Genomic DNA, 22,511 nt, shown 5'->3' with positions numbered 1-22,511 from the left:
CTCGCCCCCACGAGGGCCGGAGCGCCGCTGCCGGGCGACCGGGCAGGTAGAAGGCCCCTCAAGCCGCAGCACCGAGCCTCCTTACCTGGCCTGGGCGGTCCGAACAGGGCATGCGCGTCCGCGGAGCCGCTTCGGCCTCGGGCGGGGCGCCGGAAGGAGTCCAGCGACGCCGCCGAAGGTTCCGTGTCTCCCTCCGCAGCGAGGAGCCCCACCAGCGCATGCGCAGACCCGTTTGCGAGCCTTGCAGTTCATGCCTTCTAAAGCGCCAGGCTGGGTAGGCACAAAATACCTCCGGGCAGAACTCTGGCGGCGCGCGAGGCCCGCCCCTCGCCTGCTGCCCAAAAGCCCTTCCCCGACGGCCCGTTTCACGCGGCCTCCGGAGGACTCTTCCTCCAGCCTCAACGGCGGGTGTGGCAGAGCCCCAGCCCGCCCTTTGGTAACTGTGCGGGTCCCAGAGAAGTTTCCAGCCAGCCCCTGCTGTTGAAATGGGGCTGAACCAGCATTAAGTATCGAAGTGAATTCGGGTAACTGTCATACCATACGAAGGGAGTGGATCATTTGGACAGTTGTGCCTGCCCATGCTACATTCAAGTTATAAAACAGAATCTATCTTACATATATAAACCACAAAATAGGTCCCATTGAATACACCCTTTCCTCTGGTCCAGAGCAAGAGCAGCAGGCTGGCCACGGCACCCATGGATTACTTTCAGCCAGCCTCTTGGGATTCAAGCCTACCATGGGTTGACAGACAAAGCTTGGAGAGGACAGGATGAGGCAGTAATTCTTTTCCTTCATCTCTAGGCCAGTAAGAGACCATTTCTTGCACCTAAATCCTAGAAAATAAGCACCCTTGGGGGAGGATACCAAGCTGCTTAAGAGCTTACAAGTTAAAGGGAAAAAAAACTTTTCTCCTCTTTCTTCCTTTTGGCCGAGGATGAGTTTTTCTGTCCCTCACAAGGCCCGCTGCAATTGCAGGGCAGTTCTCAGGCTAATCGTTCCCTGAAGGGAGGGCTTTGCTTTTTGGCCCATACATGTCTCTGGACATTTTGCAAGTAACCAGCATGGATAGCCTGGCAGAGCAAGGAGCAGTACAGTGTTGGAAGTATTTTAAAAGGGAATTTAAAAGAGAAACTGTATTAGCAGGGGACTGGAAATTCTGTTACAGCGTCACTTGAAGTGGCAAAATCCCTTTAGTTTATCAGGGGCTTTTAAGGCAGAGCTATGCAGAGTTTGAAGCAACATCTTCTAAGAGTTGAAAAGACCCCTAGTTTCCCGCCTTTAGCCCCCCAGTCCTTTCCAACATGTTTCACGTTTCCCTCCTGGAAGGGGAGCCAGCTTCACGCCTGCTCTTCTTTCAGCCACTGCAGAAGCTGAGGCACGTAGTAGGTGATGATGATATCCGCTCCTGTAAGAGAAGCGTTTCCAAAATGAAATGCCACAAAATGCTTCCCTACTAAAAGCTCTTTCCTAGACTCACAGAGAAAGCCAGGCTCAAAGCAGATTCAGCCAGAGCAGGAATCCAGCTTCTGTTTAATACCTCCAGCGAAGGACCATTGGCTTTATCTTCCAGGAACCCAACGTGTCCCTCAGCCCTATTGGCACCCACAACTTCCTCTCTCCCTTCCTCCCCGCCCGTCTGCTGTGCACTGGTGTTGGACTGAGCTCTGATGGGACTGACCCTCAAATGTTCAGCTGTCTCCCTTTGGTCCTCCACTGTTGCACCCCCTCCTCAGAAGGGAATTCAAGGGCACCAACCAGCACTGGAACAACGCTGGCTGCATTGGCAGGATCAGCACTGGTCTCTCCTCCTTTCTCGCTCACCTGCTCGCTTGAACCCGGCCATGGCCTCCATCACCGCTGCCTTCAGGTCAAAGGCCCCGGCCTGCGCTCCGTGCCACAGCATGGCGCACTCTCCTGAGACGTGGTACACAGCCAGGGGATGGCTGGGATGCTGGGGAAACACACACCCATGTTTCTCAGCAAGGGGAGGGGAGCCTCCGCACCAATCAGCTACCACTCGCTCTCTGGTGACTTACTTTGTCCTTCACGTCCCGCACGAGGTCAAGGTAGGGCATCCCAGGCTTCACCATCAACACATCCGCCCCCTCCTGCACGTCCCGGTCCTGGGAGGGAGGGAAACGCAGCAGAGGGAGGCTGTCAGAGGGGACACGAAGCACAGCCACCTCTTTGGGAAGCCGGGAGCCGAACCCGAGGCCCTCGCTCACCGGGCAGCCATGCGATCTGGGGCAGGAGGACAGACAACATTCACATTCCTGAACTTCCAGTCTGGCCAGTCTGGCCTGGCTCTGCCAGTATGCGTGTATGTGCATACTGCTTATTTTCTGGGTTAGAGCCTACAAGCATCCTGCCCCCTTTTCTGCCCTCTCCCCTCAGCTTTTTGGGACATTGGTAACACACACCATGGGGCCTGTCCGGTAGCATTCCCTTCTTGGGGGGCAGGGGAGAGGGGATGTTGCCTGTTCCCCAACAGAAAAAGTCCACCAGTGCTTTAAAACACTTTCTCAGACAGAGCAGAGGCCTGTTCTAGTAACAAGAGGAATTATCTAATGTATTTATTTCTCTCAGCACGGCAAGATGTGTGAAGACTTTTACCCGGTCCCTTGCAGGAAACGGTCTCTCAGGGCACTTCTGGCTTTCTTTGCACAAGTTCCCAGGCCTGAACCTTCGAAGTACGGGATCTGCCCATGCCACCCCCCACTAAATGTGTCCCAAAAGGAAAACACCCTTGGAGAACATCCAGGAGGAGAAGCAGCAGCCCCGTCAGGGCCACAGGGCCCGTTTGCTCCACAAGCCCAGCCAGCCTCCCCCAAAGCCACTCACCACTGCCCGCAGAGCCAACCCTCGAGATCCCGGAGGAAGCTGGTAACACCGCCGGTCCCCAAAGGCGGGCTTGGACAAGGCCGCATCTCTACCCAAACCAGAAGGAAACAGAGGTGACTTCCCTTCACTCCCCAGCCGCCAAAGGGGCCCCGCTGAGGAGGGCAGCCTCAAAACTCAGCTGGTCGGCCCTTCCCTCGCCCCAGCCACAGGAAAGAGCCAGGGGCCCAGGGGGGCCACTGCACCTTTGGACACGGGGATCCCTCCCCCAAGCCCAGTGGACGGGCAGAAACAGCCCTGGCTGCTCTCACCTGAAAGGGCCGTAGAAGCAGGAGGCAAACTTGGCGCTGTAGCTCAGGACCGACACCTGCGGATACAACGGGGCAGCGGTAACACCCCACACCTCCCCAGGCCAGACTCACTCCTGCCAGCCCCCTCAATGCCCCCATCAGGCTAGAAACCAGGGGGCTGAGAGTTCCAGTCCCGCCTGAGGCACGAAAGCCAGCTGGGTGACCTGGGCCAGTCCCGCCCTCTCAGCCCAACCCACCTGACAGGGTTGTTGTTGTGGGGAAAGTAGGAGGAGGAGGAAGTATTAGGTTTGCTGCCTTAAGTTATTTATAAAAATAATAAAGGCGGAATTTTAAAAAATCTAAATAAAATAAAGAGCCCTTCGGCACCTTCCCCCACAGCTGCTCGCAACCCAGAAAGCCGGACTCTTGGAGCCGCAGAAAACGGCTCTGCTCCTGGATCTTGGGACTGGATCTGCATGTTCCAGCAGCTCGCCTTGGTGCTTGGATTTGCAAAAGGAAATGGGGCCTTATGCAAGGCCTGGCCACGCTCATCCGGGACTCCGCCAGCCCCCCACGCCCACCTTATTGCCCAGGTCATTCGCCAGCAAGGCCTCCTTGATAGCACGGATGCGCCCATCCATCATATCCGAGGGGGCCACGATGTGGCAGCCTGAGGGAGGGTGAAAGGAGGCATGAACTGGCAGCAGCTTCTCCGACCGGGGTTCCTCCCTCTCAACCCACAATGACAGGGAGCAGCCCCACCACTGGGGAGCAGCAATGCCAAGGGTCTTCCCAGGGTAGGGGTCTTGCGGTCAGCAGAGAGCCAGCCCCCACCTCAGCTAAGGAGCCCCCAGCTTACTCCCAGCAGCCACTCCAGAGGGCAGTGCGGAAAGAGTGGGAGAGCCTCACCTGCCTTGGCATAGGCCAGGGCCACCTCGGCTAGCCTCTGGCAGCTCGCCTCATTCTGGAGGGTGCCGTCTTGCCGAAGGAGGCCTGCAAGGGAAAGAAAGCACTACTCTCCTTTTCTTCCCATGCCCTCCATTCTTCTGCACCATCAGGCCCCCAGGTCAAAAAGGAGAAGAGGGCACCTTTCCCAAAAGCACATGTGCTTATTGCCTATGACTGCTATTAGGCTATTTGGGCATCTGAAAATCAAGCTTCTAGTCCTTGAGGCAGTAAAAATGAGAGCCAGTTTGGTGTGATGGTTAAGGTGCCAGCCTGGAACCTGGGAGACTGGGAGTTCCAGACCTCCCTTAGGCATGAAAGGCGGCTAGGTGACTTTGGGCCAGTCACTCTCTCAACCCAGCCCACCTCACAGGGTTGTTGTGGGGAAAATAGGAGGCAGGAGTGTTAGGTATGTTCACAACCTTGAGATGAATGATTGAATGAATGAATGAACAAAATCAAACAGTTGGATAAAAATCTAATAACAATAATGATAATAGCTGGGGGGGGGGGTGAAACCTAGAAGCATGCGGATGGGAGAACGAAAGGTGAACAGAACATCAGTGCACTGTCCCCCAATGAGCCTCCACTAGGCCCACTTGCACTGTTGGCCCAAAGACACTTGTCTGTAGGAACCAGGGCATTTGCATTAACAGCCCTCACAGCTTTCCAACCCGCCTTCAGGGCTTCAACACAGCAGCACTCACCGCAGTGCCCATGCGAGGTATAAGGGCAGAGGCAGACATCGCACGCAACCAGCAGCCCAGGGAACAAAGCGCGGATCATCCGTACAGCCTGGATGATGGGCGTGTCTTCGGCATCAGCTGCAGAGCCACGCTCATCCTGTGAGGCAGAGAGAGAAGCAACTATGTGCCTGCCTGCCTGGCGGAAGCTCAGTTTAGAAGGGCAGCCCGCTGCTCAGGGGCACTGGCTCAACCCATGGCTGAACCGTGGCTCAGGTCGCACCTTCGGGGCCCGGCTTGGGACGCCAAACATCAGCACGCACTTCAGCCCATTGGCCACCAGGGGGGCCAGCAGCTCCTCCAGCTTGTGGATGCCGTATCTGGGGGGGAAGAGTCAGTTGTGAGCTGAGAGGGGGCACATAGTAACAGAAGGGGGGGCAGACCCAGAAGACCCAAGGGCCCACCGAGCCAAGGGGTTTGAGGCCCTGGGACTGCGCAGGACATGCCGGCATGAGAACAGCAAGGGGCACAGAGCCTTTGCTGCATCCCTGGTCTTCCAGAGAGACCCAGTAAGACTCGGGAGCATTACAGGCTTGGCTGGCCAACTCCAGCTCTCCTCCATAGGGTTCCTCGGAATAAAAGAATAAGGACCATGATACATAGAGCAGAATCCACCCCACTCCAGTTCCTTTAGGATTTCAAGCCTGCTGGTAATTTAAAATTTAGCAAATCAATTTTGCTTTTCACATGGCTCTTGCTACTTTCAGGATACTACGTGCAACAATCTAATGTGGTTGATTGCTTTGATTATTTTACAAGCAGAGAAGCATGCTGCATGGCCTCAATTCTTAAAAAAACCATCAGCAGCAAGCAGCAGCAGGGTTCAAAGCAGTAGAGCGTGTGGCAAGGAAGAGGGTGGGAGACCTCTCTGAATACTGAGCACCTACGCACCTTTCTTGCACAAGCAGCCAAGGGAGTAACAGGCACACCCTGCCATCTCCCCAGGGCTGGGCTGGGCTGGGATTTCCACAGGCATGTTATCTCCAAAGGCCAGGCACCGGGGAGAGCTCTTCTCAGAGGAGAGAAGAGCCCCTCCAAGGCCTTTTCTCTCCCAGGCCACCCACAGGGTACAGGCCAAGGACCCCAACTTATCTCTGGTTTCAGTTGTCTTTTTGTGTGCCTCCTTTTTTCTCCCCAAAGAGCAGCAGCTTTATAGGGCAATTCAAGGAAAAGCCAAAGGAGCAGATTAGGAAAATACTTTCTGCTCCTCTACTCCCCTCCCAGGACTTCTGCTGCCTTCCTCCGGACACCAAATCCCAGTACTTTCTTCTTCTGCCTTATATTCCCCTTTCTCAACAGGCGTCCCCCCAACACAATCTCCAGCTTTACCCTGCACTCCACTCATCTTACGAACTCAACTGGGAAGTGGGCAAGCAACTTCCTATGCGCTACCTTAGCGCAGAAAAACCAGGAAGAACATAAGGCAGCGCAATTTTACACTGGTTGCCGCATACAGGAAGGGAAACCTCTTCAAGAGGGAGTCATGGCCGGTTTCGGGGAGCTGACGAGGTATGAACCACGGCCTAGACGACCACCTCTCCCCCCACCCCGCGCGCATGCTTAGGCGACAGAGCCTGGCGACGATGACCGGATGCGCCTGTGGCAGGACAGGCCTTGCCCCGAGCCCCCGCAGTCGGGGCTCTTACAGGCAAAGGGCAGCTGCCCACCTGGACAGGAGGCGCCAGGCCGAGCGACGCAAGACGCCCCCTGCACCCCCGGCCGGAGGCGCGCGCGCGCGCAGCTGCTTACCGAGCTTGGCCGGGCAGGCTGGCGATCGGCTCCACGGCATCCGGGGCGTCCCTGGAAGGGTCAAGCAGGGGAGGGGCCGTCAGAAGGCACGGCGGCCACGAAGGGGCCTCTGCGAAGTCCAAGGCCCCGCACCGCCCTGCGGGCCCGGGACAGCGGCCGGAGAGGAGAGCCGCGCGGCCCGGCGCCAAGGGACCCCTTCCGGCTGGGCGCCCGCAAGACTGAGCGGGCCTTTCGGGGCTCCCGGGGAAGCTGAAGGGCGTCGCAGCTGAAGCTGCAACCGCAATCGCGGCCGCTTCGGCTCGCCCCCCCCCCCCTCCGCCACCGCCACCGCCACCGCCACCGCCCCGGGCCTCCTCCGCGCGGAGCGGAGCTGCCGAAGCACTCACGAGACGAAGATCGGGTAGACGAGATGCCGGGCGTCGAGGGCAGCGGCCGCCGCCTGCCAGGAGCGAAGCACCGGGTGGAAGTACCCGCTGTGCAGGGGCGGCTGGGCCTGCATCGCGCGGCTCCCGGGGCTGGGCGCAGCTTGCACGGGAGCGCGAGTGGCTCAACAGAGCAGCCCCCGCCCGTTCCCGCGCGCCGCCGCGCTGGGGGCCCTCCAGGCGAGCCGGGCGGCTCCTCCTCCCCGCAGGCCCCGCCCCGAGCGCCGCGCCTGCCCGTCCCCCCCGCGGGGGACCCCGCTCAGTCTCCTTTCACCCCCCCTCCAAGCGCAGGTCGCTCCGATCGCGCGCCCCCAAGGGGCGTACAAAGCCTCCCCCGCCCGGGTCTGTTGAGCGGGAAATGGCCAAGACACGTGCACGCCGGTAGCAGCATCAAGCCGCGGGTCCCCGTGCAACCCGCGCTAACCGGGTTGCCGTCCCGATCCTCGCCGCCTTCGCTCGCGGCCGGCCCGTGAAGGCCAGCTCCCTCCCGGGCCCTGCGGCTACCGCACGCCCAGAGCGCTCCTACCAGAGGCTGGATCGCTCCCCGGCGGCTTCCAGCGCGCCGCGTCGAGCGCGGCTTCCCGAACCGCTCTCCCCCGTCCGCGGCTCTGCCCTTCCGGGAAAGCGCGACCATTTTCTGGCCACTTGATGCCTCGGAGAAACGTCACGGCGCCGTCACAGTTCGACACCATTTCTCCCACTTTTAGGCTATACATACATAAAAGCTTGCTTGTTTTTAAAACCACAGGCTCTCAGGAGCCAGGCTGCTGGGCACTGCAAGAAAAGCCCCCCCCCCCGGTCCTCTTTTAGATTTTTAAACGCCACTTCGGGCTTTGAAACCCTCCGACCATATACCCAAGTGACCGAATGGCCTTTCCGAGCCCACCGAATCTCAACACAGCATCCTCGGCAAACAGCACAATCTTCCGCAGTTACTTGGAAGTCCACCCAGCTCTCCCCAGGCGTTATGCATGGTTTGCTCCCAAACTCTTTCCTCCGTTCTGCATTCGGAGCCCTACAAGCATCCCATCTCTTTCCAAAAGAAAAATCGCCCACGTCGCCCACTCCCCATATACGCCTTGCCAGCATTTTTACAGAAGACACAACACTGCACAAGTTTCCTTTTTGTTTATTAACACACAGCAAGCGTGACAGTAGATAACTTTTCTCTTTTTAAATACAGTACATGGGTCAGCACATCGCCCTCACACAATTCCCCCCCTCACGAAGACAAGCCAGTGGTGGCATTTTTATAAAAATAGTGTGTCGCTACAAAAGTATAAATTAATGCTACCGGTATTAAGAAATATTAAACACAGTAAAACTTATGAGGATTAAGAAAAATATTCATTAATACCTGTAGAAAACTCTGGCCTAAAAAATATTTTTTGTATATACTTTTTAAACTCTTCTGTTATCTCTTCTTTAAGATGACATGTAGATTTCTGTAACTCTCCAAGGTAACAAGATGCATGCTAGGAAGCATCTCCTCATATTGCCAGGAACACCAAGCTATCAAACACAGGTGTAACGTGCATGCATCGCTGGTCTTCCTACATGCCAGGCCTGGCTTGCCTTCCTGCGCCACCACCCCCACCCCCCAATTCACAAGGGGGAGGGGGGCAGCAGGCAGGCTGACTGTTGCTGGCTTTGGCTCCTGCTAACATTTGCAACAGTTTTTACCCCCACTTCATGGAAAGCATCAAAGATGGGTGTCCACCCTAACAGAGTGGCTGAAGACCAAACCACTTTCTGTAAAGGCAGTTGGCAGTTGACAGAGGAAGCTCTCAGTAAACACTGAAGAGGTAGAAAAGGTGGGGAGGGGTCATCTGTCCAGGCTAGCATCGGACACATCCACTGATTGGGCTTTATAGTTTATGCGGTCAGAACAAGGCCTTCCATTACCCTTTCAACCCCTGCCCACAAGAACTGCTGTGAGCCCTTTCCCGTAAGCTAAGAAGTTTCTCCACCCTTCTGCTTTACCCACCCCCCTAGGGACCCACTGAAGTTCTCCCCTCTCCCATGCTGAAGATGGCTGCAGCAGCTTCAGCCCGCAAGTGACTGGTTGCTGAGGTAAGCAGTCTCCCGCTCCTTGATCACTTTGGTACCCAATCAATCAATCAATCACACTCATTTCCGTCTTAGGAAATGTGCATTATCTACAAAACTCATCAGCTCAGCCATCTTGGAAGTTGGCCGCCTAGGAGTGAGAGAAAGGGGGAAATGACTTCTCAGGGATCACCTGCAACGATGCCACCCGGCATCACCTCCACTAAGTCCTTCACCGTGATACGGAATCACCAATTTTGAGAAGCAGGGATGGGTTCAATTGGAAGGCGCCCCTCCAGCGATGGAACGTGGCTTCCGAGGAGCAACTCCCAACTCAAGCCAGGTGGCACAGAGAGAAACCCTGGGCCTGAGCCGCAGCAGGAGAAAAGCAGGCACGGCCAGCCAGTCCTGGGCAGAGCCCACTTTGGCGGTTGCTTGAGAACCGGGGCACGTGAGCCCAAGCAGATGGAGCACAAGGGGGCCTCCCGAAGCCGCTTCTCAGGCATTCTGCTCCTCTGCTTCAGAGCCCAACCAAGGTGCCTCAAGGGAGGCCCCACCCTGCAGGCACGACTGACCGCCGTCCTCTTCCGCTACTGCTGGTGGGGGGGGGCCACCTGAGGCAGACGGACCACAACTTCCTCACCAGTCAGAGGGGCTGGCTCCCCATGCCCATTTCCAAGCCACCTTCGCAAAGGCAACAGGGGCACCAACCCTGGAGTCTCCCAGAATGTTGCTCCAGATTCTGTCTGTCCCACCTTCCTCCTCAGGAGGCCACCTGAGGTTTCTCCTGATATGTTCCTGCTCTGGCATTCCTGCTGCTTGTGAAGTTGTTGCAGTGTAACACCCACACAATTGCTGTTTCAGCACAAAGACTCAATTACATTCTATCCCGAACTTGAGACGTACTCGGGGCTTCCATGCACATCTGACTGCCATCTGCCCCCAGACCCGAGTCCCTGGAGTCTCAGAGTTAATTGTAGAGGAGACAAGGCCTGTCCACCCCACAAACAGAGTGGCACCTGTGAGCATTTTGTTCTCTTGAGGATCTTGAGTGTGCATTTAAAAAAGAAATAAAAATAAACTCAGAATTCTGGAATTTTAAAACAATTCCAATGATTTGGTATGGAGTTCTCGTATCATCATACCGATTGTGATGGGTGTGTTTTGTGACAATGAAAACTCGTAATAACCAGATCCATGAGAACATCTAAGGCAGATTTAACATATTAAGTAATTGCCTTTGTGGATTAAGTTTCAAAATCACCTGCTTAGTTAATTACTGCTTTAGAAACCTTTTCCTTACTCTGGATCAGGGCTGTCATGTGGCTAGAAAACCCTAATCTACCATTTATTGGTAGATTACCCACAGGTAGGAGGATGGTGTGGCACTATCTCAAAATGGCAAAGTTCTAATAATAGGAATTCCAGAATTCCAGCATCAAAAGTTAACCATGCAAAACCCTGTGCTCACAAGAACCCCAGTGTTCCAGGGAAGGAAGGGAAGGAATACAAAGAAGAGACCAGCAGAAGAAACATATCCCATCAAATTTTCAAAAACCACCCCCTCCAATGAGAAGTCCCATCCAGGGATTTGATGCTGGAAAAGAAACAACCATGTTCAAAGGCCCTTTACCATTTAAGCCATGTGACAAACACGGTTTGGTAAGACTAGAGTTACTATAATCTAAACATCACCAAAGATCACATTAACCTCCTGGTGGAGGCGCTGCCTTGCCTGAGCAGAATATAAAGCCTAGAAGTGCACCACGGAATGGGGCAGCCCCTAACCCACACTCAGAGGGAAAAGATCTGCACAATCCGCCTTCCCTCGGTGTTAAACAGGGGGCCTCTGCAAAACCCTCACAGGCTGTATGGCAGCAAATGCTGCAGTGGACCACTCTGGGCTTTAATCGGGCGGGGGGGGGGCGACCCACTGTTCTCCGATGGCCAGCAGGGCCAGAGTACAGGCAGCTTCACACTCCAAGCCACTTTCAGTCGTCCCTGGCAGCTGGTTGGTTTCCAGCCTGGGGTCGGTGGGAGGAGTGTGCGTGTGAAAGAGAAGGGAAACAGGGCAGGTCTCTTCCAAGCCAGGCTCAACTGAAGGCCAGGCAGTGCACACTCCTCTCCAGCAAGGAAACCCCCCTCCGCTGCTGGTGAGTCCAGAGCCCCCCCAGCAGCAGCAGGTGAGCGGAGCCAAGACCAGGACAAGCCCCGTCCACTCCTCTTGCCAACATTTTTGAAGAAAAACAAAACCATGACAAAGCTACACCCTGCCTCCCCCAGCCACCAACCAACCGATGTTGCAGTTTGGACCTGCCTAACCAAAATGCCACCACCAGGTGCCATCCAAGAGAAACCACCAGGCCCCGGAGCAGGTGTGCCAGCAGCCCAGCATCTTGGCTCTGCTCTTACCTTCTGCCACCTTGCCAGGAAGAGTGAAGCCAGAAACGCGATGTGCGAAAGACAACTGCCTTGAGGTCAACTATTGCTCTGAACGTGGAGACTGGACAAGAATATCAAAAGGAAGTTCTTACATTGCAAAGTGTCTTTGGAGGTCAGGAGATGGAAAGAGGTGGCGCAGGCCGGCTGGGGGGGAAGATACTCCTATTGATGCTTCACTGCCAGCACCTCGAGGCAACGAGAAACTCCTTCCCAGGCCCCTCCCAAGCCGACAAGAGAGAGACCCAAACAGCCACCAAGTTTAGACAGAGTAGCTAACAGGGACTTTAACAGGAGGGTTGGGCATTTTTGACTGCAAAATATTATTTCAGGTTTTAACCACCACCCTTTTTTCTTTTAAGAGAAGTCAAGTCACTGGTATCAAAGTCAGGTAGCTTTTTTCCCTCCTGGATTTTTTTCTTTTTAATTCTTCAAGTCTCCATTCCTGACTTGGAGGTTTCTGAAAGACAGCTGCCTGCAAACGTGAAATGTTTTTATGTTGCCAAAGAGGAAAGCACAAATGCCCCTGTGGGGACACGCGGCTCCTAAGAGCCATCCAGTGTGGCCAGAAACTGGCGGAAATCAAGGCGGACGGTCCCCGGCATCAGGGCTCAGAAGAGGTGGGGGGGAGGGTTATTCTCAAAGAGGGTAATCGTGAAACAACCATTCAAGTTAATTTAGAAACTCAGCTGCCTAAAGACGTCAGACTAACCGGCCCGCCCTCTCGAAGAACAGGAGGGTGCTTTATCGAGTTCGTGCAGAAACCTAGAGGAAGGAGTGTGTTTCTAGCAGAGGTGTGCTTCTCACCCACATTCCTTTCCACTGAGCTTTTTATATACATATTAATATAGATATCGATATATGTATAAAAAGCACTTTTTATTTCCCAGGGCGTTCCGAACGAGGTCCACAGTGGATTCTGGGTTTGGAGCAGTGTCTGCGTGTGGCGGGGACGTGTTCCGGAAGGAGGCCGTTCCCTCCCCAACCCCACCCTAGTTCTAAAGCATGTTGGACTTCAGGAACATGAGCTTGTTCATATCCTCAGGGCTGAGCAGCCGCCGCCTCTTGATCAAGAGGGCCTGTTCACACATATTGACGCAGTTGCTCCTGGCCCCCACGGCGGGCACCGCGAGGAGCCAGAAGGCCAGCCTGGCCAGCTTGGTGTGTTTCTGCGTCACACAGGACCAGTACTGGAAGAGGTCGGGGGGGGCCTGGAAAAGGGGCTCTTGCAAGTAGTCGTAGACCTCACTTTTGCCTGACCGGTCGTCCTCCCGAGCAGGCGAATTCTCACTCGAGGTCCGGGACTTTTTGGAGGCAGGCTCAAAGTCTGGCTCCTCGGCCCAAGACTCCTTCACCTCGTGGATCAACTCACACACCTTGCTGATGATCTCCTCGTGTTGGTACGGCGGGACCGGACGCAGTTTCTGCTGAGGGTCCAGAATCATGGCCACCTTGTGTGCCGAGTGGACCTTGAAGTTCTCTTTCAGGGCTTCCAGGAAAAGGTGGCACAGCTTGCTGACAATGCCTGCATCGTTGGCCTTTGAGGTGAAGAGTTTCTCCAGTTTCACGTAGGTGGGCAGCACCAGCTGCAGCGTGGGCCGGCTCTCGTTGCTCAGTTCGATGACGGCCTGCTTCACCGGAGCCAGGATGGCCGCTAGGTTGCTCAGCAGGTGCTTGTTGAGGTTCTGGATAAGGTTCAGCTTCTTGGCCCGGCTGTAAAATTCGCAGATCTGCTCATAGCGTTCGTGGACAAGCAGCAGAGAATCTGTGATGGAGTTCCAGCAGGGGGGAGGTGAGGTCTCCTCCAGGGAGCCAAAGGTCTCCTTGGAGATCCCCGCTGAGCCCGCCAGGTCCTCACAGACATTCAACAGCTCAACGACCTCGTGCATGTTGCGTGCTTGGAGGGTGCGCTTGTTAAGCACACTCTGCACCACGGAGGTCAAGGCACACGCAGAGCAGCGCAAACACATGCCCGCCTTGGAAAACGCAGAGGAATTCACTTTGCAGTCTGTGACATACACGGTCCGGATCTCAGACATAACGAACTCGGAAAGCACGTTCTGCACCCAATGGTGGACCAAGTCCCCGTTATCACGAACGTCCACCCCCTTGATCCCCAGGACGTAACTCTTGATGCTGCTGCCTTCCGCCTGGTACGCAGTCAGAATGTAGCAGGAATCAGGGCCAACGCTCTGTGAGTGACAGGTAACGCCAATGCCCAAGCAGGCATTGCTACCGAGAGCACAGGTAACCTTCACTTTCACCTGGTTGTACATCCTGGGCAAATGCTTGAGGGCTAGCGTGTTGAAGTTGCCGAGGATCTCCGTGACAGAGAAGGCGCCGTAGCGGGCACCGTTGTCCACAAGAGTTTGCGCCAGCTTAATGAACTCTTTGCCGCTCACCACACTCAGCGTCCCCAGATCGGCACACATCACCCTCAGCAGCCTCTCCGCTATGTTCTGCCGTTCCTTCTCGGGTATTGGGCTATTCGGGAGGGAACTGCCAGTTGACGCTGCAGACAAAGAAGGGAAAATGGTGGCAGCAGGGACTGATGTGTGAGGACTGCAAATCAATTAAAATTGCCAACAAAAGCTACAGAAGATATTTTTTAAAAAAGACCAACAGTCACTTGTGACCAGAAGAGGCACATTCCATCCCTCTGGCATGAAAAAAGGGAAGTATTTCATTGGGGAGGATATACAGTAATTGTCAGTCCAATAAACCCCCACCCCCATTAAAAATATTCTGCCTTAACAGGGGTTCTTTATCAGGCAAGGAGGAGCAAATACTGCGGCCCTTTTTTTTTAATCCCCCTCCTCGAACATTAGGTTTCCCAGACTCAGACTGTTTCATCATTTCCACCCCCCCAACCCCAAGTAGCTAAGAAAAAATGGCACGCATGTGACTGCCCACCGACAAGGGCACCAACTGGTCAACCTGGGCAATGGGGAGAATGACCAGATAAATCTGTTCTAGGCAGAATGGCAAGGGAGAGGGCTGTTATCCTCAGCCCTGGCAGCATCTGAAGCGCTTTGTCAAGCCTCAAGAAGGCCTCACCTCAGAGCAAGGAGCACAGAGGGAAGTATTTTCCATAAAGGAGGGAGTCTGTGCTCCCTTTGGACTTCCGAAGAGAGATGGGGAACCTGGATCCTCCAGATGCTAGCAACCCCAGCTGGTCTATACAGTGGGGAAGGGATGCTAGGAGCCTTGGCCTGGGAGGCTAAGCAGGTAACCAGTGCATGAGAATCAAGATTCCTTGGGATCCAGTGTGATGCTACTCAGGGCACCCCAGAAACCAGCTTGCCATTTCCTCCTACTCCACTGGTTCTCCGGAGCACCGATGGTACGTACTGTTGTTGGAGTTGTTCCTCTGTGGCTGTGGCTTCCACTTCTCTTCCACCACAGCTGGAGGTGACCTGGGCTGGTTTGAGGCAATGTTGTTTTCATTGTCAGCTGAGGGGCAAAATACAGAGGAGAGGAAGTCACTGCGTACACAGACATATCACTATGTTTATGCCTCATGGCAACAGAAAGGGAGCAGCAATTCAACTCAGCCTTCCCAACCCACAAAATTCCAAACACCTCCCCAAAGTCAAAAAGCCCAACAGTTGCCAATGCCCGACGCTTCCCTTGACTGCCAGAATTCAACCGCTGGAAGCTGCCTTTGACCAGGCCCATCCCGTGTCTCGACCGAGTGTGACTACAGCCACACAGAGACGGATTTTTCCATACTCCCTTTCAAAGGGAGAAATCCAGGGCTGAAGCAGGACCCCTGGGAAGGAAAAGCAGGTCTTAACAGAAATCTGTAATAGAGGAGTGCACCATGTGCCATGTATTCCAATACTGGCAGGTTTATTATTTTTGCTTCTTTCCTTGAAATTTGAGTTTTCCATAGCAGCAACGCACACTCTAAGCTGCACTTGAACCACAGAGCATCATACTAGTGAAAGTTACTCAACTGTCTTGAGAGATGCAGATGCATTTGAAGGGAGAGACTGGAATCCTTACACCACCACCACCACCACCACCACACACAACTGTATACAGATTATAGTTTTACTTTCAACGCCCTACACCAACCATCCTAGAAAAGAGAGGATTAGCCTCTCTTGATGACCCAAATTTGCTTGTGTTAGAAACAGCCTTGCTAAAGGCCTGGGGGACATGGTTTGCTCATCATTATTCCCCATCATAATCCTTCAGGACCCCAAGTGAGCCTTGGCCATTTTTCTGCAATTTTTTTCCAAAGATGTAAAATTCAGCCTGAAAACACTGGTTTGCCTTGTGCTTTTATCGAATGATGGATTGGTCACATTTATACAGCCGCCCGTCTTACTAAAAGCAATTCTTTCCCAATCATGGCAATGTTTAAATCCAGCCTTTCCCATTCTTGTTTGAAGCCAAAGGGGGAAGCCAGCAGAGGATGCAACGGGGCCTGGAAAAGCATTTGCTACTTGGAGTTTCAATTCTCACGCCACATTCAAATATGCTACTCATGATGGTATCCTGACATTTTCCAGGGTTGCCCTGCCTTTGACATGGCACTTTTCCCAACAGGAGCTACTTAATCTTCTCTGCCAACTAGCAATCATTCAGTCCTGAACTTCTCTCCCACCATCCTCCCCTCTTGCTCGAATGTTTCCAAAAACAGGATCATCTGTTTCACCAAATTTCAATGATGCCACCCACCAAAAGTTGAAGCTTCTGACAGGTTACTTAACTAAAGGCTTCTATCTCAGCCTTAATCTCTCTGCTGGCCAACATTCACTGTTGGAAGAGAGGACAACTGCTTGGATACTGTCCTTACTTATGGAAAGGGGCAACGCACATTTTGAGGAGAGAGACAAACTTTGCCACAGACCATTCTACCAAACTGCAGAGATCATTCACCTCCAGTAAGAGATCTCTTGTGGATCTTGGCGCTCCTCCCTAAAGTACCTCACAGATGTGTTAACTTGTCCCCTGGAATGAGTGAGAATTAGAGCAACCGAGAGACTTACCTGCATGGGACTGCATGTGCTCAAGGAGATTGTTGTAGAACTGGAACTGAATGCCACAGGCCCCACAGGTGTATGGCTCTAAAAGAGGGAGGCCAAGAGAGAGCATTAGAGGACCTTAGCTTTGGCCAAGGAGCCTTGGAACTGAGCTGCATCCCACTATATTCAGGTAACAGTGGTGTGGTCTTGAACTCTAAGCCATTTAGGAACAAAATTAATACTAATTAATTAAAGACCTGTCTTCCAGGCCTTTTAAGATTCAGCTCCCACAGCCTAGCCCTGGCCACTGCCCAGGGTGGCTAGGACTTATGAGAGTCATAGTCTAAAAACATGCCCACTCAGCAAAGACAGGAGTCTCATGCAGGGGAGAGAGATGTGTATGTGCAAAAGAGAGAGTGAGACCAATCCCATCCTCCCTGGTCCTTAACTATTAGCAGAGTAAGAGAGGAAGAAGCCTCCCTCGTGACCAGAGCACCTCTCTAGCTTCCTCCTGCTCCCACCTCAAAAACCATCCTCCCAGAACTGAGAAACACATCTCTCTGCAGTCTGTTCCAGGAGCTATACTGAATCAGACCAAAAGCCCACTGAGTGCAGTACCCACCCAGGTCAGGCAGTGGGTCCTGATGCTGCCCCCCAACCAGCACACAGTCCCAAGGCAGTTTACTCAGGTATGGCCAGATGTCTCCTCCTCCGTGCATGGCTGAACCTTCCTTTGACACCACCTAGAGCTCTGGCTACCTCTGCACTGATAGCAGTCAATTCACTGATCTGCAGTTCTGTACATTCCTATTTTATCATCATTTTTTACTTATGCATGTCTTCCTGGGCCAGTCTTCTGTTACCCAGATCAGTATTACATTATTTTTGCTGTTTCTGCTATTCTGTAAAAGATCATGTATGCTGAGGAGCCCACAGTAATTATAAGAAAACGTAACTCATTAGTGTTTAATAATGGTTTCCGTGTGTTGGGGAGAAACAATGGGTCAAATAACCAATTTGCAAATATAGTATTAAATCAAATCCTGAGTTTTTGAGTGCTTTTGTTAATTCTTGTTTTGGATTTTTAATGGTTTTTGGTCCATGTTTGTTCAAGAGAAGCAAGAAAGCATTTAGACCAATGATTTGCCACATCCTGACGCTGGTTTTCAGATAAGGCCATTTTTAAGAGCTTTGACCCCAGGAGAAAGCCAAGTTCAGAATTATGAATTCACTTAGACCGGTAACATCAATGCAGCAACAACTGCATTCAGAATAGGAGCTCAAACTGAAATGTTGCTAGTCTGGCAACTGGAGAAGGAGGAAATTCAACAGACATAAAAGTAAAGCATTATGCAGAGAGGTAAAAAACCTAAAATGCCCAACACAGGACTGTAGTAAGTAGACCACCATTCAAAGTATTGAAAAGGATTTAGGACATAAACTGTACTTAAGATAAAATGCAAAGACTTGGCAGTAAAAGACCAACTCCAGGCTATATTAAGGGGAACTATGGCCTCTCAGGTTTAGACTGGCAGCATCTAAATCTAGTGTTAAGTCCTCAGGTGGTAGGACAGGACAAACCCAGAGTGCAGACTGTGGGAAGCCAAAACTGGTGTGCATGTTAGCACAGAGCAGAGCACCATGAAGACACTTCTACCAAACAACCTTGCGAATCTTCTGAAATCTACGTCCACCTACGACCGCCGTCCAGGTGCGTAAGAACGTCAGAGGCTACCCTTCTGGAAGTAATGCAAGCAAGACAGGCACGGACCTCTGAGGACGACCCTGCCCCAGCTAAAATGTCAGGCCTTGCTTTTGTGTTTTGTTTCCATTCTGGGGGAGGAGAAGCTTACAGGACTGCTAGGGAGCAGCCAGGGAAAAGGGGCACCACAGCTGCAGAGCTTTTGCAAAGCAGAGCCCAGCCCACCTGTTGGCAGGCTGATGTGAAGAAAAGGCAAAGGCTCCTTCACCAATCAACAGCTAATCCAAACTATGCCACCGATCTGTGTGACTTGGTTACTCGCTGGCACGGTTTGTCCCAGGACCTCAGGGCCTCCTGCAGACCAGCACGACTCCCCTCACGCGGCGCCCCCCCAAACCACACTCGTGACAGGCCTGCCCAAGCCAAGCGCAGACCCCGGTGGCAACCCTTGAGCACACCGGCCTCTCAGGAAACGGCCCCGCCGCTCAACTGCCCAGAGCCCACGGCGGCAGAGTCCGCTGCTTCTGAGGAAAGGGAGGGGCCTGTCTCAGAAGCCCGTGGCTGAAGAGGAAGGGGGTGCAGGGCTGACGACACCGACTCCAAGCAAGATCGCCATTCGGCTTAGGTCATTAATGCTAACCACACATCTGAGCTGAATCAGCAACTTGAGCTGAAGCAAATCGTGTGGGCAAAAGGCTCCCACGTGTGTTGGGCGGGGAGGGGTGTGATTTAAGGGGGGCCAGGCGCACGCACCCCCCGGACACAGCTGCGTGGATGTCTGTCGCACTTACTTTGCAAAAGCGGCAAAGGGTTTGAAACCAGAGGACTGGCGGTTTCTGCAAAAAAGAGAGAGATGCAGACATTGAAACCAAGGTCAGCCCTGCCCTTCCCCACTCCGGATGCCTGCTTGTTTCTCATCTGGGGCCTGAGGCAAAACCTCCAAGGAGGGGACGGAGCACACAAGGCATCGGGGCGGGTGTGGCAGTCAATCTGGCCAAGGGCTACGCGGGCTGGGTTTAGCGGTGCTCACAGACTGCCAACGTCGGGGCGGTTTGGAGGCTGTTCTAAACTGCTCTGAAGAGGGCACAGATCCGGCCAATCAGCAGGCAAAAGGCGGCAGGGGTGGCGGCGGCGGCTCTAGCAGCAGAAGGGGAGTCCCCTGGCCCTTCAGCTTCGCCCCAGCCCCTTTCGGACACAGGAGCGTTCCTTATTCCTTCCAGAGCAGGCCAAGAGGGAGTGGCAGAGCACACTGGTTCGAACCGATTCCTGTCCACCTCAGGGTGATGCCTCCTCATTCACACCAGCTCCTCGCTTTCCTGGATTCACCCTCCCAATTCGCTGCTGTAATTCAGTGCATGGATACTCTAGACAGCGCGGGGGGACAGGGGTGCCCTTGGTCCCCCCTTTTCCTATTTTCCTTCAACGGCCCAAGGGGGCACAACACACTTGCTCTTCCTTTTCCTCCCACAGTAGTAGCTCTATGGGGTGGGCGGGCTGGGCTGCCGGTTCCAAGTCACCCCGTGAATAAGGCAAGCTCTACACTGAGGACTTAAGAGCACCAGAGCCCCAAAACTACCAAGTAATTGTGCATTTCAGGAAGTGACTGATTTTAAGACCTCTGCTGAGAACTTGTCAACTGAAAAGCAATCTTGGACAAGTGCATACAAAAGCCACCTACGTCTACTAAGTCCGAAGACCTGGAAAAACTGCCTCATTCCTACATTCGCCCAAACGTTTAGAAAAATGGAAGCAGCGTGTTACAACAGGGTTATTCTAAAACTGCTGTGGGCTTCTAGAAAGATCACCCTGGCTATTGGATGGATATGGCATCTCTCAGATCTCACCAGAGCAACCAATCTGTCCTTGTCCTCTTTGAAAGACACCTAAGCCAACTGCCACACCCCACCTCTTGGGCCAACAAATTTCACAGTTATGCTGTGCATTCACCATAAAGACACACGTCCTCCTTCTTACTAAGCCATGCAACTGTCTCTTGCTCAATGCTATGGACAGTATCATTACTCCTGTGCGGAGCAACGAAGCTGGTGATAAGACTCCCCCGTGCCTGAAGATCTCCGGTAGCCAAGCCCAAGCCAAGAGACTCTTCTGCATTTAATGAGGCTTCTTGTAATGTGGAGGACTTCAAAACTGGACAAAACAGATGGATAGTGTATATCAAACTCCACCAGGTCTCCATTTCAATCTGCATTCCAGAAAGGAGTGTCAGTGTGTCACCTTCCTCTCCCCCATGGTCACACAAGAAGTGTCCACTTGTCTATCGCAAGCAACAAAGGTTCTCCACAGTGAACTTGAGAGGCCTTCTGCTTGTACTGCAGGTGTCCCACTAGAAAGCAGCAGACACCCATCTCAGCCCTATCTGTTGCAACTGCTCTTTCCTGACCCACCAAAGACGAGGTGCCGAGTGGACACTCAGGTCTCTCTGGAGCCAATTCTGTAATGGAATTTGCTGCGTTGAAAGTTTCCTTCCATTAAGATACAAGCAGCACTAAGGATCACAGTGTAATCAGGCCTCCCCAGTGCATAACAGGGAGGGGGTGCGCCCTTTAACCAAATGTACCTGGTACAAAGAGAGACCACATGATGATGGAAGCTTAGCACTGTGCTGTAGGAACTTTTGAAAAAACAGCGGGAAAGCCATACAAGCTGAAAAGCAATGGAACAGAAGGAGTAATTGAAAAGCTACTGCTGTGGTGATCAAGAGAGAACTGAGGAATGCTGGGGAGTGCCCACACTATGGGTGCTGCGGAACGAGGCAGGGCTTCCACCAAGCGTTAGACTTTGGAACGTTACTGGGGACCAACTTGTGAATCACAGAGATTACGAGGAAGAATCCTGGACTTTCCCCATTCTCCGTTTCCCTTAAACTTCACCCCCTCCCTGGCAAAGGAGCATCAGGATTTCTTGCTGCCATCTTTCCCACCTTCCCCAAGTCATAAACAGGGGTTCCCTGTGCCTAGAGTGAGGCACAATACCCATAGCAGGCAGAGAAGTCATCCTTTAAAAATCTCAAAGAAAAAGGGTTAATTTAGTGCATCTCAGTTCTAGCTCATGTTACAGCTGCTTTTGCAGAAATCACCTGGAACTCAAACAGGGTGCCGCATAAAGACGCCAAGATGGTTTTTATTTCCCAGGGAATTTAAATCCAGGGTTGCAGCATTTAGTTAACCAATCCATTTAATTTAAAAGATTCTCTTTTTTTTCCCCCCCACACTGCCACTGTTACCACCATTAACAAGCCAGTATGTTTCCATTCACTGCTTTCAGTGCAGCTGATTCCCAGGGAAGCAGACCCAGGATTACAGAACACCTCAAAATGCAGGTGGGGCTTCGCCCTCGGACAGCCACGCGTTGGAGGGGAGGCGTTTTCTGGGATATCTGCCACAACACACAGATGCATCGCCATTCTGCCAAGGAAGTGGGGGGCTAGAGATGTTTTAGTGAAAGAGTTTCTCTTTGCAACTCTCGTGCTTTGGACAGAATACCTTTCTCTGAGTATGCACCATCTCAAAACTAGGAAACTATGAGTGGTCGATCAGTAGGCTTATTTTATTGATTGGAAAGTATAACCACATTAATTAATTAAAAAGCTCAGGATTTCTTTTAGCGAGGCCAGATCATCCTTCACGCTGTTCCAGTCTTCCCTCCCCTTTCCCAGCTGGCTTCTCCCCAGATGGCTGCGGTGTGCTGGGGACGGACGGGGCAGCTGAGCAGAACATGAGCAGGTTACCGCTATCAGCACGCTGACCCATCAGCCCCACACCACATGACCCCACCGGCATATGGGATCTGCAGGGAAAGAGCAGGTTTGAGCTGCATCCTGAAGAGCAGTGCAGTTCCTGCTTCCCAAAAGGCATCTCCGCACGCACACATGCAACTCAGCCTCCCGCTGGCCAGACAGTGGCCTTGCACAGGATGTCTCCAGTGAGAGAGACCATCTTCTGATTCAGCCGGCAAAACCTCTGCACCTTGACACAGACCCACGAAGGAGGAAAAAGGCTCCGCTGCAACAGACTTGCCACAGCCTCCCACTGGGCCTTTTTCCACAGCACCTGCCCTCTCGAGTGAGATTCTCCCCAAGATCTGGATGGCCCCCACTGCTGTTTCTCAGAAGAGCTGTAAAGACCTGGCTCTTCACCCAGGCCTTTGGCAAAGGAGATGAAAACCCCTCACGCCATTGCGCTTGCCATCTTTTATCTGTAGTTTTTAATGTTGTATTGATTTTATTGAAATTTCTTCGTTTGACTGTTGCAAGCCGCCCAGAGTCACTGAGAGTGGGACGGCGTACAAGTTTAGTAAATTATTATTATATTCTACAGTTGGAAAGATCAAAAAAG

General features: G+C 53.0%; 2 protein-coding genes across 12 annotated transcripts in view; both read right to left on the bottom strand.

The window, feature by feature from the left end:
• Positions 1-1,099: 1,099 nt before the first annotated feature.
• ALAD (aminolevulinate dehydratase) lies at positions 1,100-7,139 on the bottom strand. Its single transcript, XM_063316268.1, has 11 exons — positions 6,955-7,139; positions 6,569-6,619; positions 5,043-5,139; positions 4,784-4,919; positions 4,041-4,124; positions 3,713-3,801; positions 3,153-3,208; positions 2,845-2,932; positions 2,040-2,126; positions 1,825-1,954; positions 1,100-1,408 (listed from the first exon to the last, which is right to left on the bottom strand). The coding sequence occupies exons 1-11, from the start codon at positions 7,065-7,067 to the stop codon at positions 1,341-1,343; spliced, it is 999 nt and encodes a 332-aa protein (XP_063172338.1). The 5' UTR covers positions 7,068-7,139; the 3' UTR covers positions 1,100-1,340.
• Positions 7,140-8,103: 964 nt separating this feature from the next.
• Positions 8,104-22,511, bottom strand: part of ZNF618 (zinc finger protein 618) — a 62,704-nt gene continuing 48,296 nt past the window's right edge. For 6 of the 11 annotated variants that reach the window (XM_063316367.1, XM_063316365.1, XM_063316368.1 and 3 more), the window contains 3 exons: positions 16,479-16,556; positions 14,830-14,931; positions 8,104-13,990 (listed from right to left, as the gene is read on the bottom strand). In XM_063316367.1, the coding sequence (XP_063172437.1) occupies positions 12,477-13,990; positions 14,830-14,931; positions 16,479-16,556 (1,694 nt within the window). In that variant the 3' untranslated portion in view covers positions 8,104-12,476. Of the gene's footprint in view, positions 13,991-14,829; positions 14,932-16,478; positions 16,557-18,947; positions 18,993-22,511 lie in introns of all 11 variants that reach the window. The other 5 variants (XM_063316362.1, XM_063316359.1, XM_063316357.1 and 2 more) reach the window with 1 other exon arrangement.

This window comes from Candoia aspera, chromosome 16 (genome assembly GCF_035149785.1).
Source record: "Candoia aspera isolate rCanAsp1 chromosome 16, rCanAsp1.hap2, whole genome shotgun sequence".
NCBI classification, from domain to species: Eukaryota; Metazoa; Chordata; class Lepidosauria; order Squamata; family Boidae; genus Candoia; species Candoia aspera.
Note: the sequence above shows the minus strand (reverse complement) of the source record. Positions and strands in the feature narration are given on the sequence as shown.

What these genes read in the sequence shown, in the direction of transcription:
- ALAD (XM_063316268.1), bottom strand. Translation starts at nt 7,067, where the DNA reads ATGCAGGCCCAGCCGCCCCTGCACAGCGGGTACTTCCACCCGGTGCTT. An exon ending in GTCTACCCGATCTTCGTCTC is followed by an intron (nt 6,620 to 6,954) that starts GTGAGTGCTTCG and finishes TGACCCTTCCAG; the next exon opens with GGACGCCCCGGATGCCGTGG. An exon ending in TGCTTCTACGGCCCTTTCAG is followed by an intron (nt 2,933 to 3,152) that starts GTGAGAGCAGCC and finishes TGGTTTGGGTAG; the next exon opens with AGATGCGGCCTTGTCCAAGC.